The 17,279-nt window shown below is 35.3% G+C and overlaps 3 protein-coding genes and 1 long non-coding RNA gene across 6 annotated transcripts; all 4 read right to left on the reverse strand.

Annotated features, from left to right (window-relative positions):
• Positions 1-2,673: 2,673 nt before the first annotated feature.
• On the reverse strand, positions 2,674-8,382 carry LOC116177391 (protein pigeon). Of its 2 annotated transcripts, XM_031496359.1 has the most exons (11): positions 8,092-8,380; positions 6,425-6,832; positions 6,137-6,378; positions 5,922-6,086; positions 5,676-5,838; positions 5,319-5,632; positions 4,891-5,274; positions 4,662-4,841; positions 3,808-4,022; positions 3,548-3,762; positions 2,674-3,498 (listed from the first exon to the last, which is right to left on the reverse strand). In XM_031496359.1, exons 1-11 carry the CDS (start codon positions 8,153-8,155, stop codon positions 3,146-3,148), a joined length of 2,703 nt encoding a protein of 900 aa, XP_031352219.1. In that variant the 5' UTR covers positions 8,156-8,380; the 3' UTR covers positions 2,674-3,145. The 2 variants fall into 2 exon arrangements, with proteins under 2 accessions (XP_031352219.1, XP_031352220.1); XM_031496360.1 differs by lacking the exon at positions 2,674-3,498 and having other exon boundaries at positions 3,605-3,762; positions 3,821-4,022; positions 8,092-8,382.
• A 1,079-nt stretch (positions 8,383-9,461) lies between these two features.
• On the reverse strand, positions 9,462-10,590 carry LOC116177393. Its single transcript, XM_031496363.1, has 5 exons — positions 10,473-10,590; positions 10,279-10,409; positions 9,984-10,218; positions 9,792-9,930; positions 9,462-9,729 (listed from the first exon to the last, which is right to left on the reverse strand). The coding sequence occupies exons 1-5, from the start codon at positions 10,507-10,509 to the stop codon at positions 9,585-9,587; spliced, it is 687 nt and encodes a 228-aa protein (XP_031352223.1). The 5' UTR covers positions 10,510-10,590; the 3' UTR covers positions 9,462-9,584.
• A 431-nt stretch (positions 10,591-11,021) lies between these two features.
• On the reverse strand, positions 11,022-12,167 carry LOC116177394. The gene is made up of 5 exons (XR_004146665.1): positions 12,020-12,167; positions 11,843-11,952; positions 11,566-11,784; positions 11,385-11,517; positions 11,022-11,260 (listed from the first exon to the last, which is right to left on the reverse strand). It is a non-coding gene; the product is annotated as an uncharacterized LOC116177394 (long non-coding RNA).
• A 220-nt stretch (positions 12,168-12,387) lies between these two features.
• LOC116177392 (heat shock factor protein) lies at positions 12,388-16,333 on the reverse strand. Of its 2 annotated transcripts, XR_004146664.1 has the most exons (11): positions 16,133-16,333; positions 15,975-16,083; positions 15,800-15,921; positions 15,418-15,633; positions 15,165-15,368; positions 14,396-14,503; positions 14,009-14,343; positions 13,854-13,956; positions 13,612-13,675; positions 12,847-13,564; positions 12,388-12,791 (listed from the first exon to the last, which is right to left on the reverse strand). XR_004146664.1 is itself a non-coding variant. In XM_031496362.1 (10 exons), exons 1-10 carry the CDS (start codon positions 16,232-16,234, stop codon positions 13,374-13,376), a joined length of 1,554 nt encoding a protein of 517 aa, XP_031352222.1. In that variant the 5' UTR covers positions 16,235-16,333; the 3' UTR covers positions 12,388-13,373. The 2 variants fall into 2 exon arrangements, 1 of the variants encoding a protein (XP_031352222.1); XM_031496362.1 differs by having other exon boundaries at positions 12,388-13,564.
• Between the last annotated feature and the right edge of the window lie 946 nt (positions 16,334-17,279).

A 17,279-nucleotide genomic window follows, 5' to 3' on the forward strand; every position in this document is an offset into this window, starting at 1 on the left:
GTATGTACAAGTAGGTACTTCAACTTCATGTACAGTCTTTTCCTGTTTGTTTTTTTAGTACTATTTTGGTGAGTGGTACTGGGAAAACACTCACCAGAATCGTTACTTTTTCTTTTACAAAGATTTTCTTTTGAACTGTACGATGATGATGTGGACTTTTCAAATGGATCTATGCTGTTTTTGGGTGCCACTAATTATTTGATACCTACTATATTTCATTTCATTTATTTATTCGTTGTTGCTTTTCCTTATAGTAGGTGGCAACACCATGTCCCCAATACATACAAACAATATACTTAGCACAAATACTAAAATTACAAAATGTATAACATATTAAAACAAACCGACACATTTAAAAAACACATTAAGATACATTCTAAAATTGTGACGAACATGCAATAAATATTTTAAAAGGTTTCAAATGTTTAAGTATTCATTTAGGTGATAGTACGCTTTTTCTACTAGAAATTGTTTTAATGCAAATTGTCGAGTGTTGTAAACATGTTCAGGATTTCAAAAAAACGATTTCTTTCTAAACCCTAAGCAACATATCTCTAGAATGTATATAGGTGTCAATATCCTTAATTCTTTGAAAACCGGTCTGCACGACGTATTGAAAGGTAAAGAGCATATAATTCTAATAGCGCGTTTTTGCAGAACAAGTATGCGATGACCGTGAGTACTGCCACTCCAAGTACATATATTGTACCAAATATGAGAGTGAAAGTTGGCATGGTACAAAGTCAGTAACGTTGATTTGTTGCATAGCTTCTTAAGAACGCTTAAAGAATAGCAACAGTTTCTAAGTGACTTGCAGACAGTGTCAATGTGAGCAAACCAACCCAAGTCAGAACTTACAGTAAGCCCAAGCATTTTGGTTGTCTTACAGCACGTGAATTCATTTAAATCATATTTTTTTAAGCCAAACGGAATCACAGTAGTTTTGGCAGCGTTAAGTATGATATTATTGTTGCTGCACCATGTGCTTAATTTATCTAGCGTGAGCTTTATTTGCAATTTCAAAGACATTATACAACGTGATTTAATTAATATATTTGTGTCATCAGCATATGTTGTGATAAATGTAGAATCGCCATCATCGCCCTCTTTCAGATACGAAACCAGGTCATTGCTGTAAAGAATAAATAGCGTCGGGCCGAGAATTGAGCCTTGAGGAACTCCTGTTAAAATGGGCTTAGACAAACCACACTGGACCTTGAGGTAATTCACCGAATTGCGTTCTATCTCTAAGATAGGATTCAAACAAATTGCTAATTAATTTCTTGTGGTCAACAGTATCAAAAGCAGCCGAAAAGTCAATAAATAAACCAACAGTTAAAAGACGCTTGTCAACTGCCGAAACCACTTCTGCAATATATTGACATAAAGCTGTATCAGTCGATCTGCCTCTCATAAAGTCATGTTGAGAATCATTGATGATATTATTTTTTGTTAAATAATTGATAAGTTGATTATTAATTAAATATTCGAGTACTTTAGAAAAACTAGAAAGCAGACTGATTGGTCTGTAGTTACATACATCACTTGGGTCACCTTTTTTTAACAATGGTTTCACAATTGCGGTTTTTAAACGACTTGGATAAACACCAGAGAGGAAGCATAAATTAATAATGTGACATAGGGGGCTGGCTATTAATTTGTTGACTAATTTTAATAAATCATTATTTATTTCGTCCACTCCAGAGGATGAAGATGGCTTCAGTGATCGAATAGCAGAGACTATGTCATCTTCAACCAGCGGGGCCAGGAACATTGAAGTACTAAGCGATGTGGAAGGGGAGATATTTCCTTTGGAATTTAAAATGCTAGGGCGATTATAAAAGCGACTGAAGTGAGTATTAAATAAGTCAATTGCCTCCGAATCAGAAACAGTCTCTCCATCCCTGACAATACTTATACTGTTTATGCTCTTAGTCCGACCATTTAACGAGTTAATAACATCCCATGTAGCTTTAGTTTTATTTACGGATTTAAGTATTTTAAAATCAAAGTATCGTTTTTTTGCTAAATGGAGTTTATTTTGATATTCAACGTGAGATCTTTTAAAAGCAGTGTTGAGGATGGGAAATTTATCAGACAATAGTTTTAAATCAGCAACATGTTGTTGGATTTGATAGAGCTCCGGAGTTATCCATTTATGTAAATTTCTTTTATTTTTAGGAGTTACAGATATGAGAGGAAAACGAAGGTTAAAATAATACATAAAGAGACGAAAGAAGCATTCAAAAGCTTGATCGGAGTCACTGCATTCAAATACGCTCGCCCAAACTTCTTGTGAAATGTCCGCGACAAACTGGTCTTTATTATATTGAGAAAAAATTCTTTGTTTGCGCCCAGTGACACTAACCTTCTTTGGTTTACATTGCCTTATGATATTTAAGAGTTGACCATGGTGATCAGAGAGGCCTAGATTGACATTAGTGCATTGAAATATTAAAGATTGAGTTATAAAAATATTGTCCAAACAAGTTCTAGATTTCGCAGTAGTTCTAGTAGGTTCCTGAAGCAACATTTTTAAAGCGTAAGATGCTATAAGATCCTTTATTGCAATCATATTTGCGTTACTATATAGGACAGCCTTGAACAATACGTTGCTGATCGTGATAACAAATTTTATCATATTGCCCTCTACCGGTTTGAAGAAACAAGAAGTAGACATCCAGTATGTATATTTTAGACAAATGTCAATTTTGTTTTCTTTATATTTCTAACAAAACAATTATAACAATCCGCTAACATAACACATAGTACCTACACATAAAAATCGGTATAGAAACATGATCATAAAGAATGTAAAAACAAGTAAACAAAACAAAAATAAATAGTATAGGTACTAATCTCTTTGGTAGGTATACGTGTAATTGAACAAATTGATTTGGCAGTTAAAATCTTGAAAATATTTTACATATTGCACAAATTCCCGCCTTAAATCCTAATTGTAATTTTCGACTGTGACACATGAATGTGAATAATTAGTGATTCGTGACCGTTTATTATCATTAAGAAAAGGGATCAATGCTATCACTTAATCTTGTACTAGCTATGATTTTTCACATAAGTATTTTGAAAACAAGTATATATATCTAGCTATTTCTATTAGCTATACTAAACAGTATATTCACGTCTATATAAATTCATCAGTGGATGTAATAGTGGCTTCAATGAGCAAACCGAAATCGATCTCAGTTAAATTTGCTTTAGCAGTCAAGAGATCCAGAAACGTATCCAGTGGCGACAATCTGTCTTCGGATGGAAATGCGGCCAATCCCAATTGATAATTCCTATTTTTCTGTAGACCATGCAATCGAGGATTTTGCCCCTCAACTCCGGACAAAATATTGAGCGCGTGTTCTCTCGCGCGAATCATCAAACTTACAGGATGACTCCACTGACTCAATAGCCGCTTCAGTCTCGATCGCGGTAACAGGCTGAGCAGTTTGAGTTTGCGTTGTATTCCGGCTTTTGTATCATCAGTATCTACAACAATATTGAAATTGTACTCTTGAGGACACTCTGACGGACTGACCCATCATGATAATTTTCATAACGTCAACTTGCAGCTCGAAAACATTTCGCTGAACGTATTGCAGGAAGGTGTTAAACCGCAAAGTCCGATATCCCAAAAAGGTGAAGAACGATGTGAAGCCCTGCGGAAGCGGAAATGCTATGGATTCCACCGCCGAGTAGTACCTCTCTAATATGGCGAAGAATACGTACTTTTTTTCGTTTGGTAAATGGTCACTGCAATCAGGTAAGTACCTCATCAGCAAATACGAAAGCACTTACATGTACACAAAACCTTTTTCTTGATCATATTTTGGATCAAATCCAATTGCTTTTGATAGAATGTGGCATAAGAAGCGTGACTGTTCCAATTGTGCCGCCACATATCTCGTCGCAACAGCATGTACATGCATTGGCGTTTGCGATTGCCATTGAAATCTGCTTATCTTGTTTTCAGTGCTTTGTTTGAGTAGATGCATGCTTAGTTCACGAAGATTCTAAAAAACTGTTCGTGTTAACATATAGTTAACAAGATGCTACACCAGTATTTTCTTATGAGATCACGCTTGCCCTATCGCTTTTATTTCAATGCAGAATTACCTACAGTTGAAGTTCTGCGTCACTAGTTTGTGAACCAATTTCAATAAAGTTTTTTTATTCTCTACCGCCTGTCACACATGAGCGAGAAAGAGATGGTAACAATTTGAAATAGTTGGAACTTGGTTCACAAACTAGTGACGCAGAAGTCCTCTCTTTCATATACGCTGAGATTTCCACTGGTTCTGTTCCAATGGATGTGTTCACAACTGGTCAAATTTTTTGCACAATACAATATGGATATTTTGGGGGGCTCATGAACCTTTTGATAGAAGATGACTGATAAGGCAAAAAAAAGGTCTAACAGTACATAATTTCCCGCAAACGCACTCGATCAACTGCCATGTCAGCAAAAAGGTGTTGACAATACCCCTTTGACAAACTCTTTTTCAAAAACGTCTTTGGGCTGCTCTTACCTCTAATTGAGCATTATACCGTTTAAATTTTCCATTACTGGAACTTGCATAAACAGCTTCAACAATAAAAGGTGAAGATGTAGAAGCGTAAAAAAGACGGAATATTTGCAGTATACTACCTACCACGGAAATAACATGCTCCTGCTTGCTGGCGGTGCAACTTTCGATTTCGTAAAATGGTAAGGCGTCAATTTGGCTCTTCCGACTGCATTGGCTCATTGAGGACAAATCACTGATTGTGCTACTACTCCCCAATGCACTGCCTGGTGATAAAGGAGTACTGGAGCGCGAAAGAGCCTCGGGCTGAAATAAAAAATAAGGAGTTAATAGAACATCTCTGCTGGCGATTTACCTGATAACAAACTAGAGAAACGAGTAGCTTCTCTACAACTTGCGCCGGTTTAAATTTCTGCTTCAATTTTGCGCTTTTAATTAAATGATCCCATAGCTTTGTCCATATGTCGGCTCTATACGGTACTAGCCTTTGCTGTGGTGAGAGTAACATCATAGATGCGTTCCAGAGTGCATCTTGAGATAATGAGATTACATTGTCGTTAATTTTAATTTCGATATCGCATCCTGTGGGCTGAGTAGTGATCGGAAGTAGATTTATTAACTGACTCGCGTCGGAAGGTAAATTTCTTCGGACTGTCGAGTAAGAACTGCCAATGAGAAATTCTTTGATCAGTTGAGGAAGACCTCCAAATATTAAGGTGTCAATTTGAGAAGTGAATAGCTAAAAGTTCATTCAAGTAGAGTGTCGTTGGAATAATTGATTACCTCTATAGCTGCTTCCATGTCATTTCGATGTACCAAAAGGTAATGCATTATCGACAGTTTATTCTCAAGGGTGGTGTTATTTTTAAATGTCTGGAGTAGCTGTGGGATTGTTACGGTAAGATCAATCACTTCTAGGCTGGTTATGTTAAGCACAGTTGCCTTGCCCATTTTAAGAGCGGGTACGAAAATGATTTGTTGAGGTTCCACATCGAGTGGTTCCGATGGTATCGTAATGTGACAAGTTGGTTCGTGCAAAATCCCTACATCCAGCAATTGAGTACATATCCCTGGTATATAAACCAATATGTGGTGATCTGAAAAAACTCGATGATTGTTTGCTTTGATTGAAAAAGCCACCTTCGTATAGCATAAACGTCGGTCGAATAGTTTTGGCTTGATTCCATGGTATTCCTGGTATGACACAATGTATCACACAGCTTTGATGTAGTACCGTAACTGAGTAGGCGAAGTGTACTGGGGTGCAATCATTCTCTTCAAGGTTTGTAGTTGTTTGCACTGGCTAAAATTGCGAAGTTTTCTATGATATGTAAACGGTGTCCATTTCTCGAAAAACTGGAAGTGCTACCATGGCATTACACTTACCTGATACAAGTAATTATGACAGACACAAATAAATCCCTCAGAATCAGTTAACACCATCAAATCCAATGAGCAATTATGAATTCGCAACGGAACAGTGTCATCTTCATAGAGATTGCATGTTGAAGAAATTGAATTCAAATGTGGTAAATTTAATGGAATATTCAGCTACAATTCCACCAATCAGAGAACCAAATAAGCTAATAATTCACACATACAACAGTCTCATGGGGCAGATCTTCGTGAAATTGTAACCCAGACAAAGTCGGCGAGGTCTTCTTCTCATAATTTGGCTTGGGATCATCTTCATCCTCCACTAACCCTCTGGCTACTGTTTTGTAATGAATGTAATATAAGGTTTGATGCACGGAATCCCATTGCGCCCATAAAAACACACGTACCAAAGTTTCACAGCCTTTCATTTCAAATACGTCCCACTGTAGCTGATACTGTAAGACACCTTCAAAACGTATCAGTCAAATATCGAAATTGAAAGTTGAACTTACATTCTTCGTGAATCATTATTAGAAATTTGTCGATTTTCTTTTCGTTTAAGACGGACTGCTTTCGATACAAAAATTGAATCATTATTTGTTTCGTTCTTTTTAATTGCAAATCGATAAGGTTGCCTTTGTCAAGCTTGAGTATAAATGGTTGGTAAGTGTACGATGTGTGATCGTCGGTATCTTTGTACTCCTTTGTTACAAAACCGAGTACTGACTTATTGGAATTGAGCGATGCTTGGATTACTGTTGTGGGTTGTTCAAATTTGTAAATGTCTTGTAATGTGTTTTCCTCGTAGGAGTACACGCCAATGTGTGTTGTAGAGTTTGAGTCGCTCTCTGTTTGTGTCCATGATAATAATAGGAGACCACTTTGCTCTTGGCCCAGTAGACGCCATTCCGTTGCTCGTACTATAAAAAATACACAAATGTTTTTAGTAAGCTCAGTTCAGTTTTAAACAACAATGCTTTGTTTTTACAAAGAAACGATTTGGATTATCTACACCAAACCTGATGGAAATATTTTAGTTAATAGAGTAGGTACTTATAAATAATAATAATAATAATAATTTAATCGTTCGATCGTCATTACAATCATCGATAAGTCAAAATTAACAAACAATAATATGTATAACAATTGGACAAACAAAGTGTGTATTACATCGACTATAGCCTAGAAGTATAAAAGTGTATGAACTCTTGAATCGAATAAAAAGCATTTTTCTGGAGAACAGTCTTGATGAGAGATTTAAATTGTTTAATATCACAGTTTGTCAGGTCCTGGGGTAGGATTATTACTTCAAAAATGGTTCCTGTAATTTTGGTTTTAATTTAGATAATCAGGGAACTGCTCCGTAAGGCTCTTAAGAATTACAGCTCAGAATCGCATGTTCAGGAAGGGCATCACTCAATTCAACCCCCACTTAACATGTGACGGGCGTTTTACTCCAAGGAGTAATCCAATTGTACTCATTTAATGCGAATGAAGAGTATTTCGAGGCTGTACTGTAGAGAGTCACAAGTTCAAGGCATACTCCTGAGTTTCCTTGTTAGAAATAAATGGAGTCGGATCGTGTGGAACAGTTCAGTTGAAGCTCGACTGCGGTACTAAAAGGGTCTCTGGTTCGAATCCGGGTTCGGGCATGGATATTTGTCAATGTACAGTGGATTGTGTCACTCAAAAATAAAGGAAAACAAAATAAAATAAAAAATAGGAAGGCGGTAGAGGAAACAGAAGTAGCAGGGTCGTGCGACATCTTGGCGGGCTTTTCTCCTCCACGCCTCCGCCTCCTTGTGGAAACCCAGACTGAAAATCACTAAGGGTTCTCAATCTATAAGATACTAAATTTGTCTTGGTGTTTTTCTGCGTTTTTAATTCTAGTGTCTTGGTCTATACAGATTATAGGCGCTGAGGCGCCACTTTCAATTTAAATCCTTGTTTGACAATGGGGAAATTGAAAACAGTTTGGAATAAACGATGGAGCTGATTTTCTATGTATGTTGTGTTGCATATAAACTGGAAAAAGCGATCCCGCGAGACAAAGCGCAAGCGCTCGCTGGATATTGATTAATATAGTCCAAACAATAATTACAATATTATTAAATTTGGGTTAATAATTTGGATTGGAATGAAATTCGCGAATTGTAAAATACTAAAAATATATAGGTACCTTCACTGTTTTTTGTCTGCAAAATAGCACACAATTTACTTGCGATATTGTCCACTATCACCATTTTGAATAGGTTTTTAGCGCACTTTGAAGTGTTTACATCACAAATAAGGAATTGCACATGTTTTTACGTTGTTATTAGAAGACACCGGCTACAGATAGAGATTTAGGCGCCCTTCGGCATTCTCATCAGATCAGCGCAATAAGCCAGAGTGCGCCATCTCCTCATGTCGAGTGTTCAGGCTTTTTTTTAAATATACGATAATGCACTTATGTTTTTGAAAGGTTCTCTAATTATTGGAAATGAATGATTATCATAATTGTCGCTTGATAGCTTTTGAGATAAAAGGCGCTGTCCAATGTCGTACGTTAATTGGTTGCTTTAGAAGTCACCACATTCTACAACCATGCTTGCTTAGCTTTTATTGTACTTTTTGCATGTTTACCTACTAGGTATTGTATAATAGACTCTTAAAAAAACACAAACTTTCCATACATATTTTAGTTGAATCTCGATATTCGTTTTCTGATTTTTTTAAAAGTACATTTTTGCCTTTTGTATGGACAAAGGTTGAAAATCTTATCGTTAGTGGGTCATCTACATCCAATGTTAGCAAGTTCATATAGAGATCAAGATCAAATAAAATTATATTAGTTTTATTTGTCAATAATTACAAAAATTAAATTAAATCATTGGTTGCAGTTTCGTCTCTAATAAATTTCCCCTTTACAAGCCATGGACATTGCTTTATGGACTTCATTTAAAATGTTTATGACGGTTTTATTTTCAGGACAGGTCTTTTTTAATACATGTTTCCGACAGTCATGAAGCTCGTCCAGGTCACTGAAAATATATTGCTTCGTTCCGCATAACAATGACTTCCTATAAGATCAATGTGAGTCAGTTGGCAGGGTTGAAAATGCGCTGTTCATCATAACAACTGTCTCAGATTCAAAAATACTTACGCGCACAACTTTTCTTTTGAATGAATGATTTAATTAAATAATAGGTCAGTTGGGGCACCGTCTTTATACGTATTTTGAAAAAAATAAAATGATAACTTCTTATGGAAAAAATAAACTAAAAATAATTGGAAATTGTAGAATGGAGATCATTACTATATAACTGCATCTTCTGACCGATTAAACTCGGCCAAGTTTTAGAAAAAAATTCCTTCGACTGCTGAAATCGTTGTAATATCATGAATTCAGTAGTTCAGAAGTGCTGCATGTACGCTTTTTGAGAGCAAAAAAATAAACTAATTGTAAAATGAGTAGTTTTTCAACCGCGAGTATCTTTGGTATTGCTATCAACACAAGGTGCTGCGTTTAAATATGTTTCGAAAGGAAAGGCGGTGGAGATACATACATTCAAATTACTTTAGTTCTATTTGCGTATCATGTTGAACAAAATGTTGCTCAATATATTTACACAACAAAAACCAAATGGATCAGTACACTTAAAATCGCTCCAGCGTCTAAGAAAATGGTATTTAGGTTGTCTTGTCTTCATCCTCCTTATCACAAGAAAAGGAAATTGCCTTATGCAACTTATTGAAGAGATTTCTTACAATTACATCTTCAGTGCAAGTCTTTTTTATCACGTTTTCGCGACAGTCATAAAGCTCGTTCATATCACTGGAAATATATTTATTGCAGTTTTCAATTTCCACGTCTATTAACTAAACTCAAATACTTACGCGCATAACTTTTCCTTTTTAAAAATAACGTGTTCATTATCTGTAAGCGATTTCCATAGAGGACTGTTGGCGCAAGCTTCAAAAAAGTTGTGTTTGGAAAGCTCCTCAAAGCATGTGGCAGAACTCGTACTAGCTAACACTAAAAATACAGAAATACCTAAGTGAACAATACTTGTAAATAATCAACTTTACACTCTATAAAGTTATCTCCACAGACCAGGTCCAAAAATTTGTCAAACGCATCATATATAAATTTGGGTAGATATTTCTCTTCCGGTTCTAAACAATGTTGTAAGTTTTCAACCACAATTTTAAAACATTCCCGTACATTTGTATTGACGTAAGCACAAAGTTCTTCCGAGGAATCGCTATTATTTTCTGGTTTATATTGTTTTTCCATACACTCCATTGTGGTCATGTAGGTTTTCTACAATTTGAGTGAGCGTTAATTTAATGTGATCGATCTCCAGGTTGTAGAATTACTAACATAGAATTCCTTATATGCATCTTTAACACCAGCTTTTTTACATTTCTTTCCAAGCAAATCGTCTAAAACATCATTCATGCCAACGCTGTGTGATGGTTCATCGTCTTTTACAACGTTGCACGAAACTCGACCTGTAAATAATAGGCAGAGGTACATTTCAATGATTATAATTACAGGTAATATTGCAAACTTACACAAGGTGAGTAAAACTGCTAAGTAGATCAATTGCATCTTCAGTGCTGTTACCTCGGTGTATTTTCAGAGCAAATGGCTTTTATGTACTTTTCATATGCTCTTACATAATCGTTATTTATCATTTGGTGGGATGCATTTACGCATTTTGAAAAAAAATAGTTGTGATAATAATTGTAAATTACGTTGTTTGTTATCGTGTTTGTCTATAATTACAATATATATCATTGCCCTATATCTGAATTTTATATTGGGGTTGTTTTTTTTAAGTTTGATGATATTGATGTAAAATTAGATATGGAACAATGGACAAAAATGGTTTTGCACTTTTTTGCATGTTTACTGGTAATTGTATAGACTCTTAAAAAAACAAACACTTTCCATACATATTTGAAACCCATTGACTTTTAGTTTAAATGTCGATATCGAATATTTCTGATTTTTTAAAAAGTACTTTTTTGCCTTCTTGCTATGGACTAAGGTTGAAAATCTTATCGTTAGCGGGTTATCTACATCCAATGCTAGCAAATTTATAGGGATCAAGATCAAAATAAAATTATATTACTTAGTTTTATTTGTCATTCATTACAAAAAAGGGCATCATTTGATATAAGGACTTGGTTAATAGTTCTGATAATCATTAGGTGCAGATCATCTCTAATAAATTTCCTCCTTACAAGTCATGGAAATTGCTTTATGAACTTCATTTAAAATGTTAATGACGGTTTCATTTTCAGGACAGGTCTTTTTTAATACGTGTTTCCGACAGTCATGAAGCTCGTCCAGGTCACTGAAAATATATTGCTTCGTTCCCTATAACTAATGACTTTCTAAGTGTGAGTCAGTTGGCAGGGTAAATCGGTTGAAATTGCGCGGTTCACCATAACAACTGTCTCAAATTCAAAAATACTTACGCGCACAACTTTTCTTTTTCGAAAATAATATCTTTATTATTCGCACCCGGTTGACGGTTGTCAGAACAAACGTCGAAAAAGTTGTGACTGGGAATTTTCTCCATACACTCGGTAGCACTCGGACTGGTTACCACTGAAAACACAGAAATGGATCACGAATTTGGTAACTGAACCACTTTACATTGTGTAAAGTTATCTGCACTGCAGGCCAAGTCTAAGAAGTTGTCCAATGAATTAGAAAAAATTTTGGAAAATATCTCTCTTCCTCTTGTAAGCAACGTTGTGCAACATCGCCCACTGCCTTAAGACATCCCCTTACTGTATCTTGATTTAGAACATCACATGCTTCTGCTGATTTATCTCGTGCTTCTAGACAAACCACTGTGGCTATAAACGTCTTCTACAAAATGAGTTACTGTTTAATTATTAAAGGTATTTCCAGATTGAGGACTGATTACGTAAAAACCTGTATAATGATCTACAACAGTCGCTTTTTTACATTTACTTTCAATCAAATCGTCTTTTTGGAACGGTTCATCGCGCTTTACCAGGTTAGACGAAGCTCCACCTAGGCAATAAGTTTCAAAGAGTATAAAGTTAGGTACCTATATCACATGGAAGTACTATAAACTTACGCAAAGTCAGCAAAACTGCTACATAGACCAACTGCATCTTCTTTGCGAGTAAAATCATAGCAGTTGCCAGAGAAAGTGCCTTTTATAGCCTCCTCAAGTTGCACACTCGTGATTTGATTAAATAATAGGTCAGTTAGGGTCTTTACGTTTTTTGAAAAAATAAAATGATAAGTTTGTATGGAAAAAATGAACTGATAATTTATTGTAAATTGTGGAGTGGAGATCATTATGATTGCTACATAAACTATAACGGCGTCTTCTGACCGATTAAACTCGGCTCAGTTTTAGAGAAAATGCCTTTGATTGCTGAAATCGTTGTATTATCATATCATGAATTCATTCAGTAGTAGGTCAACTGAAGTGCTGAATTTACGTTTTTTGAGAAAAAATAACGTAATTGTAAAATGGGTGGCCCAACAACACACCGACGTACATTGTATGTACATATATGGAACTTATGCACCAACATGGTACGTATAAGTACAATTATACACACAATTTGTACAATGGACGTCCACTGTAGGCCTAAATGTTAACGATATGGACTGTTTATGTATGTACATCATATGGACCTTCGTTACCAGTGGTTTTATTGCACTAGATTAAAAAATAAAACGCCTACTTTGAAAGCGACATCTATTCAAAAACTGCTAAAACAAACTGTATAAAGTAAGTAGATAACAAAAAATTCACTTCCTTTCCTATGCTCTTTTGAGCTATTTAAAAATTTCTTTTTTGGAAACTGCCTTGGGAAATGTTTGCATTCCAGCTTCTAAAAACAAAATGGTATTAATGAGATCTAGTGTACGATATATATATTTACATACGTAGGTCATACTGGGTCAAAACAGCTATGTCATTTACGATTTGTATGAATGGACAATCTAGCCCCTGGTCATGTTGGGGAGTCGTGTAGTTCGAAAATCAATGTTTATAATTATAACAACAAATTTATTAAACGGTTATTATAACATAACACATCATACTGATACTATAAGAAAGTTGTTCTTACATCTGATTGATTGTGATTTCATAACAAAAAAGGGCACTAAAAATGAACACAGAAATTAAATATGTACAATGAAAAAAATGTATGCATTTGATGAATCAGCAGGGTAAAAATCTATTTGCAAACGGAAGCAATAACATATTTCCATTTTTTTAAATTACAAGTTTTATACTTATCTGACTTACTCAATACATTATTACGTAAAAATGCAACACTAATAAAACTATATTCATGTCACCAGGTGTAAAATTAATTACTTAACAAATATCTCAATATTAAGAGAAATGCAGGATATTGTCCAGCTCCACGTTTCCCATAAACAGCAGTGAGTGTGCCAAATGTGTTTCATTCATCTGCCGGCAGCAGGGATGTCAGATCAAGTGGTGAACTGTTGATTTGATTTTGTGAAATTGGCGAACCTAAAATATCTTCAGGATTAACTAATTCAGTGCCATCTCTCGAGTCCTGGAATAATTCATTAAGATCAATGCCAGGTTCATAAGGTGCCAGCTCTGAGCCTGAACCCGTAAGTACGTCTGCAAAAGATACATTGAGCTACAGGCCTACAAAGTGTTTCGTTAACCTAAATCGCTGTGATCTTCATCCCTGTTAGTGGTTAATCCATATGACGGCATTTCATTAAACAACTGCCAATATAAAAGATTAGTTTAGACCAAAAGTATATAAAAGAGACAAATAATAGAATAGTGAGACGGCCTTATGGAGAGTATTTTTTTACCAACACTGTACATGGTACATGAAGTTTCTCTCACTATTCTATTATACTTTACACTATGACAAAATCAGGTTAAATTTGTGACTCACATTTAATAAATATTTCGAGTCAATGCCATTATAGCCACTTAAAAACTCCTTAAACTGGTCCAGCTCGGTTTGTGTAGTCTCTTGGTGATTATGGAGGTCGTCTCTAAAAATTATTGAATGCAATAATTCCATAAGTGCTACATATGTGTGCTTACATTGAATTTATTTGAGGTACTGCTAAATTAGGATAGCACTTGGCTAACGTCAAATTTTTGTCAGTGCCACTAGTCGAAGCGGTTGGTTCTTGCTTCGAAAGATTCTGATTGACGACCTCATTTACAACATCCGAATTATACGAGCCATCCATGATATTTGTGAAAAACGGATCGTTGTTTGGGTGATCCATCAATACATCCTCATACAAATTTGGATCATTCAAGGGTTCTTCAGTAGAAAAATTTAGAGTGTCCTCCAAACTGTTCGGTATAACAATATCTTCCTGGACAGTGTCGCCTAGAAGATCTTCTAAATTTTCCGGTTTACAACTATCCTGAAGATAAAAATGTTGCTAATTGTGTATTTAGGCTCTAATTAATATTCACCAAGTCTGAAGTGGTAACCAATACATTTTCGTGATCCAGGCTACTCTCAACTTCGTTTACTTGTGTGGTGGATTGATTTGGTTGACCACTACTAACTGGGCTATCAACCTACATTTTGTTAACAGAAAATTGCTTATTTTAATTTGTAACGCCTTAAGGTGCTAAAGAAATTTCAGATAATTCCAAAGTAATCTCGATATAGCTTGTGATGTCTTTAATGCTAATACTAAACATGTTGTACAGGGTGTTCCACAACGAAAATCGGCTATCTATATCTCAAAAAGGAGACAATGAAATATTTTGAACAGTATACTAATCTAGTCTAAAAGGAATTCATCTACACTTTTTTCTAGATGCCCGTTGATACCAACTTGCTTATCTTAAATGGAACATCCTATATATTATTTTATTTTTAGATTCTATTATGTCCACTAAAGTGGAATCTCTAAAAGAAAACCAGCAGAGCTACAAAGTTCATTTTAAACATAAACAACAAAATAAGTCAAAAACGGCTTACAGGAATATTACATAGGATCTAAACATGAAACGATACAGTGTGTTCCATTTAAAATATGCGTTGGTAACAGTAAGTGCCACCAACTTAAAAAATTTTAAATTAGTATATTATGTACTGTGAAATTTGAACAATATCCTGAGGTCTTCTTTTCGAGATATAGATAGCCTACATTTCTCATGAAACACCCTATACCTATATGTATTTCCATGAGTGATTTCTGTGCAGCACTGCATTTTTCCGAATCCAACTTACTTGAGCAATTTCGCCCTCCGAATCATGCAATAAATCCTCTGCGGAAAGATCTGCACTATCTAATTCGTGTATTGTGGGCCCCTCAGAATTGCTCTTCTGTTTTTTCTCCGGATTTTCATTTAGCATAAGTGGATAACGACGTTTAACACCCAAACCACTGCGGCGAGTGGAAGGCTGTACAACTGTCAGTAGAAATTGTATGAGCTGAAAAAGAAACAGTCAGTTAGTAAATAAAGGCTGCAAGCCGGCTGACCTTGTTAACAATTTGAATTTGTTTTTGATGCTTCTGCCTAAGTACAGCGAGTTCACGCCACAAAACCGAATTTTCTCGTTTTAAATTATTAATAACCACGTCCACTTGTGCTTGACGGTTGTGTAGGTATTTGACATCAGCCATAAGTTTACTTAGTTGATCTTGGTTAGCAACTTCAGGTACATTTTTCTCAGAATTGTGTCTTGATGTTGTGACCTACACAAAATAATAACAGTGGTAAGAGTCGTTGTCACAACAATCATCGTGTATAGGTAGGTACGTTCAGAAAAAAGTGAGTGTTCAATTTTTGAACGTACCAACCGTCATTATCCTAAAAATCTACAAGAAGAACAGTTACCAAGTCAACAAACAAATAGTTTACCTTTCGTTTAATATTTCCCAGTAATCCAGGTTCATCTCTTTGAAAATAGGGATGCACAAACTCAACTTCCACTTTGTCATTAGTAATGCTACTATTTAGAAGTGAAATCTTGTGAAACCCATCTGAAATTCCACAATTTCAGTGCAACATACCACACAATTTGGTGTTAACTTACACATGTTTAGCTGCCGAATGAAACTGCTCATATTATTGTGCTTATAATACAAAGGCAACAACGTACACCAGAACTGAACTTCATTTTGAATTATAAACGTCTTTCCATCCTGCAAGAAGACTTTGAAAGTTGTGCTGCATAATTATAAACTTTGCAACCTTTCCCCAACAGATCAAATGGTCTGTCTTGGGATCATTAACCATTTTCCAAAGTTTCACCAAAAATGCGGGCACAGTTTTATAATTATTATCAGTTTTCATTCTTATTGTATATTTCAGCTAGTTGTTACGCTAATAAACACTCAACATTTAAATAATTACTTTTTTGTCATACTTTCTTTGACTTTGACAGTACCATAACCTAAAAGTGGAAGTGGAACATTAACTTAACTGGAAGTGGATAACACAAGGGTAAAGTAAAGATATAAGAACCGCCTGATGATAGGCAACTAATCAAACTAGTATTATTTCATTCTCTGACCTTGTTAGTATGTTTATATATTGCTGGTTTAGATAATCGCAGTTGCCTAATACCGTTGAGTGAAAAATTAAGTCGTTATTCAATGCTAATACCTATAGCAAAATAGAGATTTATTAAAATTATTTATTTTTTATAAACCCTTCTAGGTAGAGGCATTGAATTGTAGAGGACTCTGGGACTACGATGGTAGGGATGATCAGATATATGCCCCAAAATGTATAGATACGCTTTACATCTCCCGAACATGTCAAAAAATTGTTATCATGAATTTTCAAATTCATAGGTCATGAAATTGTGGCACAGGGAAAAGTGGATTCCCTTCTCCTTCGAGATCTATAAATGGTACCTTTTATCGATCTAAATGGAGAAGGGAAACTAGGAAACACGTCAAATTGTCAGCGTTTCACTAAATTATTAGGCCCCCGACTAGGCTTTTAAAAATTAATATATAACCGTTTAACCGGTGAGAGAGTATACTTTTAATTGAGGTTGTAAGATTTATATTGAATCTCTTGGACATAATATTAATCAAAGAAATAAAAATATTTGCCCCGGCGCAGTAGTTACTTTTTCATTTGCGTTTTTAGAGTTGACAGTTCCTAACATTGGGGGGGGGGGGGCTGATTGCATTAATAAACACGGAACTTTTACAGAAAATGAGACACGTATTTGTATTTTATTACAAATGACAACAACAAAACTATATAACAACCACGATACCTATACGTTACAAAACCAAATATGAACGCGTTTTTAATTACCAACAACCGTGAATCTCTTTAATAATAATATTTATTCGTCGGATTTCACAAGAGTGTTTCGACA

Source organism: Photinus pyralis, unplaced genomic scaffold (assembly GCF_008802855.1).
Source record: "Photinus pyralis isolate 1611_PpyrPB1 unplaced genomic scaffold, Ppyr1.3 Ppyr1.4_LG7, whole genome shotgun sequence".
NCBI lineage: Eukaryota > Metazoa > Arthropoda > Insecta > Coleoptera > Lampyridae > Photinus > Photinus pyralis.

What these genes read in the sequence shown, in the direction of transcription:
- LOC116177391 (XM_031496359.1), bottom strand. Translation starts at nt 8,155, where the DNA reads ATGGTGATAGTGGACAATATCGCAAGTAAATTGTGTGCTATTTTGCAG. An exon ending in ACATGGAAGCAGCTATAGAG is followed by an intron (nt 5,275 to 5,318) that starts GTAATCAATTAT and finishes ATGAACTTTTAG; the next exon opens with CTATTCACTTCTCAAATTGA. An exon ending in TTTCTCTAGTTTGTTATCAG is followed by an intron (nt 4,842 to 4,890) that starts GTAAATCGCCAG and finishes TTTTTATTTCAG; the next exon opens with CCCGAGGCTCTTTCGCGCTC.
- LOC116177393 (XM_031496363.1), bottom strand. Translation starts at nt 10,509, where the DNA reads ATGCAATTGATCTACTTAGCAGTTTTACTCACCTTGT. An exon ending in ATGCATATAAGGAATTCTAT is followed by an intron (nt 10,219 to 10,278) that starts GTTAGTAATTCT and finishes CTCAAATTGTAG; the next exon opens with AAAACCTACATGACCACAAT. An exon ending in AAAAAGGAAAAGTTATGCGC is followed by an intron (nt 9,730 to 9,791) that starts GTAAGTATTTGA and finishes ATATATTTCCAG; the next exon opens with TGATATGAACGAGCTTTATG.
- LOC116177392 (XM_031496362.1), bottom strand. Translation starts at nt 16,234, where the DNA reads ATGAAAACTGATAATAATTATAAAACTGTGCCCGCATTTTTGGTGAAA. An exon ending in CATTCGGCAGCTAAACATGT is followed by an intron (nt 15,922 to 15,974) that starts GTAAGTTAACAC and finishes GTGGAATTTCAG; the next exon opens with ATGGGTTTCACAAGATTTCA. An exon ending in GTACCTCAAATAAATTCAAT is followed by an intron (nt 13,957 to 14,008) that starts GTAAGCACACAT and finishes AATAATTTTTAG; the next exon opens with AGACGACCTCCATAATCACC.